Source organism: Tupaia chinensis, unplaced genomic scaffold, assembly GCF_000334495.1.
Source record: "Tupaia chinensis unplaced genomic scaffold, TupChi_1.0 Scaffold000601_1, whole genome shotgun sequence".
NCBI classification, from domain to species: domain Eukaryota; kingdom Metazoa; phylum Chordata; class Mammalia; order Scandentia; family Tupaiidae; genus Tupaia; species Tupaia belangeri.
The window spans coordinates 846,371-852,392 of record NW_006160119.1 but is presented as its reverse complement, the minus strand read 5'-3'; the positions used below and the strand labels follow the sequence as shown (position 1 = coordinate 852,392).

The following is a 6,022-nucleotide window of genomic DNA, read 5'->3' as shown; positions in this document are numbered from 1 at the left end:
AACAGAAACGGAACTCAAGGGCACGCGTCGGGGCGGTGGGCGGAGCGGGCAGTGTAGACACACGTCGGGGCGGTGGGCGGAGCGGGCAGTGTAGACACACGACATTGGGCCGCAGACAGCAGCTCCTCAGCTCTCCATGCACTTCAGTAAGGCCGAGCAGCAGCAAATAAAAGCTTGAGCCAGTTAAACAGCGGGGTCATCCCTAGGAGTACCTTACTAATAAAATATTAAAAAGTGACTGGCAGCCCTGTGCTGTCTGGACAGAGTGAAAGCTCCTGAGAGGTGAGTGGAGGTTAAGGACGCACTGCCCCACCCAGGGCAAGGTGGGTGAGGGGCTCGCTTACGTTCTTTGAATCACTGGGAAAATAGAATCACGGTAAAAAGACATTCCAGGGTTTAGACATTTAAAACACAAACCCACAAACAGGCCCCTAAGCCCCATCTTAGTCTAAGATTTCGAGACAGGTATTAAGCACTAAAATTCAAAGGTTTTTCTGGTAGATATTATTAATAATAAAGTTCCTTTATCGAATAGTTTGTGGAAAATATATTCATTGTGTGTTAACAACTCTAAATGGACTAGGTATTTTTCGGTGTTCCAATTTCTTAAAATATACCCACAAGCCTCTTTTGGACCGTCTGCTGGTGCACCTCCTCAGTAGCTTTGGGGACGGCAAACCGGGTCACAGGTTGAAACCGGGTCACAGCTTGTGAGAAACACAGCCACTAATGCCCAGCTGTGCTGAGATGTTACGTATCATGGGTCAGGGGAGAACGTGGCCCGTGTTCACACGTGTGGACAACAGGACAGTCACACATACCTTTACTAAGCAGTTTTCATGTCCAGGGACAGAGCCGTTTACATAGATGATGTTGTGCTTGGTGTTTATTCTCCACACCTAAAGAAAACAGGAGAGGAAACCAAACTTTTAAGAGTAAAGATCTGAGAATACACGTGTATTGAACAAGTAACGCGCTACTGAAAGCTGAAGGCGGAAGCAGCCTATCAAGTCACGATCACGTTCGCACCTCAGACTGTCAAACAAAGACCGAAATCCTCAGACCCTGTGAATGACTTGTTCATAGCACGTGCGATTATGAGGTGACAGAGCTCTCTGTAAGTGGAAGCATGACGAATGATCAAGACTGCGTGGGTATCTCTGTAAACTCTGCGGGCTTCATTAAGAACGACACGTAGAAATTCAACCTTCCTTGGGTCATGGGCAAAGTCGTGACGCATTTTCGCATAGAAAAATACGCCACGATTCTTCCCGTGACCTGACAGGGCGAAGGGAATCAAATTCAACTGCAGCCCCTCTCTGGTAACAGCCTACCGCAGAAACCGAATCACACTCAGGGAAAACGGAGGCCGCCCACGTAAGTGTAAAGGCAACAGAAGGGAAAATCCTGGATTTAATGATGGAAGTCTGAAAGCCTTCTGTTGGAATTCACAAAGGGTCCAGTGGTGCAGCGGTAAGGAGACTGCACCCGCAGGGAAGGCCTGGGGCTCCAGGCTGCGTCCCGCCCTGAGCACTCTGGGTGCCCCTTGTGCCCGTGGCCTGGGTTGGCTGCAGCTGGGGAGACGGTGTGGCGTGGAGACTGTCAGGGGTGCTCGTGTCTCTGTCTCTCTCTCTCTCATGGAAGAAATAAATGAATAAACGTAACAAAAATTCTTAAATTTGATTTTCAAAAATTAAAAAAAAGATATATATATATATATATATATATATGGGTGTTGCTATGGGTAGTTTATTTTCTTTGTGCTTTCTACACTTTGAAACATGTATGAGAACACACATAAAAAATTAGGGAACCAGCAGTTAGCATAATGGCTATGTCGCTGGACTCCCACATAGTCGACTGTGGTTCGCGTCCCAGACCCAGTGGCTTAAAACTCACACTGGGCACATGTGCGTGCGTGCCCAAGATCCTGAGAAGAGAATGGAGAAGTTATGAGGATCAATAATCATTGGGGCCGGCAAGTGGCATGGTGGTTAAAGGCGCTGGACTCCCACATGGCCGACCATGGTTCAAGTCTCGAACCTGGTGGCTTGCTTTCTCACTTCCTCTCTCCCTCTCTCTCTCTCTGTGTGTGTTTCAGAACTGGAAAATAATAATGATAATAATAATAATAAAGTTAAATAAAATAATTCTTTAAAAAAATTAGCTATTTAGTAAAAATATAATTCTATAGTCCCCACTATAATAAACTTATTTTTACTTACGCATCATATACATTTCTCAAGCTAGGAGGTACTGAGCTAAGCTTCTGCCTTCTACAATAGACACACCTATTTTATAAGAATGGATGTATATCACACTATTTCTTTAGTTTTAGGCCTCTCCTCTCCCTAACCTTAACCACTCCTACCCCCGACACGTGACTCACAGCCCTAGACAACCGGGTTACTCCCCCTCCCACTGTGGTTCTGTAACAGCAAAGCCACACACACGCAGGGAGATGCGAGTCCTTTTATAGAAGGCCCACTCTTCTTAGTGCTCTGGACTCAAATTTTTCCACGCAGAAATAGGCTGAAACCTCCTAGGTGCAACAGCAGACCACTCAGTTCTGCTCTTACCTGCAAAGTGGATGTTCCGTAAGTAACACCACCACTACACTGTGAGTACACCGCCGCACGTGCACTGCTTCGTGGACCCTGGTCAGGGACGATGAAGCCTGCTGGCACGACTGCGGCAAACACACAGCACGGTGCCTCTGAAGGCGTCATGCAGGAGACTCACCTTCAGCCCGTACTCCGTCCTGTCCACGTTGCCCATCTGCCCAGGCATTTTGGTTCCCGGCCACACTCTGGCGACATCCTAGAGGAGACACCCAGCGTTAGCACGCCTGCGCTCAGTCTCAAGATGGTGCTGATCAAGCCAGTGCAGACTCAGGATAGAAACTTAAAAAGACTCCCCCATTGTGCTAGGCCTCAGACAGGGAGGTGGTGAGGGAGTGAGAAAGCAACCCTTGGGGTGTGAGGGGCAGCCATGCTGCAACCCCTTCTCCTCCGTTCTCCTTTCAGGATTCTGGGCACACATGCCATGTGCCTAGTGTGCTTTTCAAGCCAACGGGTCTGGGACTGAGCCATGCAGGCCCTGTGGGGTCCAGCTGCCTTAAACCCGCACCACCAGCTGGCCCCTCCTTGTGGTTTTACTCTGCATTTTCCTAATGGCTAAACACGTCTTCTCATGCGTTCAACGGTCATTTGTACATCTTCTTTGGAAAACGGTTCAAACCCTTGCCCATTTTTAAACTAGGTATCCATTTTACTCCTGGTTGTAAGAATTGTATCAGGCTGTCGGGACAGTCACAATGTGTCTTTTTTTACGCAAAAACCGCATCAGGACTTTACCAACACCTAATATACTCATGTAAGATTCACGGCTCACAAATGCTTCCTCCCAACCTGGGGCTGTCTTTATAGTCTTGATGGTATGGGCTGCAGCACGTCTTCAATTATGATGACGCCTCATCTATCTGCCTTACCTTTGTTGCTTGTACCTAAGGTTCTGCGTAACTCTAGGGCATGAAGGTTTACTCCTATGTTCTTTTTTTAAATATTTAATCTTATTTTTAATTTATTTTATTTTTTATTTTTGGAGAGGTTTAGGGCACATGCGCTCGCTAGAAAGACAGAGACAGAGAGATAGAAAGTGAGAAATCACCCCTTCAGGGGGGATAGTCATGCCGCAATCCCTTCTCCTCCATTCTCCTCTCGGGATCTTGAGCACACACGCACACGCCCCTGGCGTGAGTTTAAGCCACTGGGTCTGGGACTCGAACCATGGTTGACTCCCATCTAATGGGAGTCCAGCGACATAGCCATTACGCTAATTGCTGGTCCCAATCTTCTTCTTCTTATTATTATTTTTTAGTTTTACAAGAGAGAGACAAAGGGAAAGTGAGAAAGCAAGCTGCCAAGTGCTGGACTTGAGGCAGGTCGGCCATCAGGGGTCCAGCGTCTTAACCGCCATGCCACCTACTAGCCTCTATGTTCTCTGAAGAGTTTTATAGCTTTGGTTCTCATAGCTACGACCTGCTTAACCACCATAACTGATTTCTACATCATTGATAGCTTTGGTTCTCATAGCTACGACCTGCTTAGCCACCACAACTGATTTCTACATCATTGATAGCTTTGGTTCTCATAGCTACGACCTGCTTAACCATCACAACTGATTTCTACATCATTGATAGTACAAAATTTCACGCTTGTGGGCCAACAGCACATTTACGGTGTGGTGATTACGGTGCTAGATCCCACATGGCTGACTCCATGGTTCAAATCCTAGACCTGGTGGCCTGAGAAACACCCCAGGTGTGTGTGTGTGTGCGTGCGTGTGTGGGTGCGTGTGTGTGCGCGTGTGCTCCAAATCCCAAGAGGATAGTGGAGAAGTGGTTGCAGGGGTGATTTCTCATGTCCCCTTTCTCTCTGGCAAACACATTTGCCCTTTGGCAAAATAAAAACAAAAATAAAAGAAAAAAATTTTAAAAATTCACATTGACACAGAAGCTGCGAGTGCACCTGTTGTGCTTTCCCAGCACCCAGGGCTGGGATGCCAGCAGGGCAGGGACCGCTCGGCTGCAGGGAAGGCCCCATAAACTCACTCTGATTCCACCTTTCCACAAACTTTTTGAAGTCCCCTGTATGTTCAATAAAACGAAGTGATTCAAGTCTAGCTCTGGAAAATGAGTGAGGCCAGGACTTAGACCAGAGTGCTCGTACTAGGCCCATCTGAAGCCAGAGCAAAGCTACGGGGTCTGGTCTCAGTGACGGCCGAGGCTGACTGCTCACCACTGCAAAGACCGTCCAAGGCACACTTACGCCAGTTGAGATGGCGCCAGGCCTCCTGTGGGTCTTCGTCTGACCGTGAGTAGCAGGCTGGCCTTTAAATCCCCATCTCTTCATGACTCCTTGAAAACCTTTTCCGATGCTGAAAAGACAAACATTGAAAAGTACGTAACAAACTACGCCCAACTGAACATGCTCCTGACAGTACCTGCGAGTTCTAACAAAGCTTCCTATCTAAATAACTGGGAAAGCGAAGCTCAAATGCACTCTCTTTTACCCCTGTCCTGGCCCACACCCTTCATGGAATCTAATTCCATATGAAATTATTAATTCAAGATCGTGACATAAACGGCACAGGGAGCTGTATCACCATAACCCTATGAGGAGGGCACAGGAGGGACCAGCAGTTAGTGTAATGGCTATGTCGCTGGACTCCCACGTAGTTGACCACTGTTCGAGTCCTGGATTTGGTGGCTTAAACTCACACCGGGTACGTGTGCGTGCGTATCCAAGATCCCAAGAGGAAAATGGAGAAGGGATTGCGGCGTGGCCATCCCCCGTCGGGGATGATTTCTCGCTTTCTATCTCTGTCTCTCTCTGTCTTTCGGGCGAGTGCATGCGTCCTATAGCAAAAGACCTCTAAAAAAAAAAATTATGCTCTAAATGCTGAAGTTTTATTTTAGAAGAAACCAGGTGGACCTCGGTCTAAGGGCTGAATAGAAGCTAATGGAGACATAAAATCAGTGTGACAATTGCTTAATAATCCAAAACTTCATGTTTAAATGGAATCTCTTTATTTGCAAATTCTGTTAAACAGAGAAATTTTCTGGCAGGCAGGTAGAAAGCACACAGCATCGCAGCTCGAGCACTGTTCAAGTCTGTCTCTGAATGTCATGCACCACCAGCAGATGATGGAGCGCCAGTGCCGGCAGCTGCTGTGACGTGCCCAGACCCGACCGGACATCTCTCTATGTACTCTTGGGTGATTTCTCTCAGCTTTCCCCGATAATATCTCAACATATTTTTAATGCAATATTCCCTCACCCAAACGAAGGAAGGTGCTGTTAGTGCGCTGCCTGGACATTTACACAAAAGGCCACAGGAAAGGATGCTAACACCCTCCCACTCAGGCCGGCAGGTGCTGGGTCCTGCAAGGAGGGCTGCATGGCTGTGGCTGTGCTAGGAGCACCGATGTGCAAGCCAAAACTCGCAGAGGACCGGAGGAG

General features: G+C 47.7%; 1 protein-coding gene across 1 annotated transcript in view; it reads right to left on the bottom strand.

Annotated features, from left to right (window-relative positions):
- The window catches only part of MRPL3 (mitochondrial ribosomal protein L3), a 33,271-nt gene that overhangs the window by 2,101 nt on the left and 25,148 nt on the right, over positions 1-6,022 (bottom strand). Inside the window, exons 7-9 of the mRNA XM_014591589.2 lie at positions 4,830-4,938; positions 2,743-2,820; positions 822-899 (exon numbers count right to left, since the gene is read on the bottom strand). Coding sequence (XP_014447075.2) covers positions 822-899; positions 2,743-2,820; positions 4,830-4,938 — 265 coding nt within the window. The remainder of the gene's footprint in view (positions 1-821; positions 900-2,742; positions 2,821-4,829; positions 4,939-6,022) is intronic.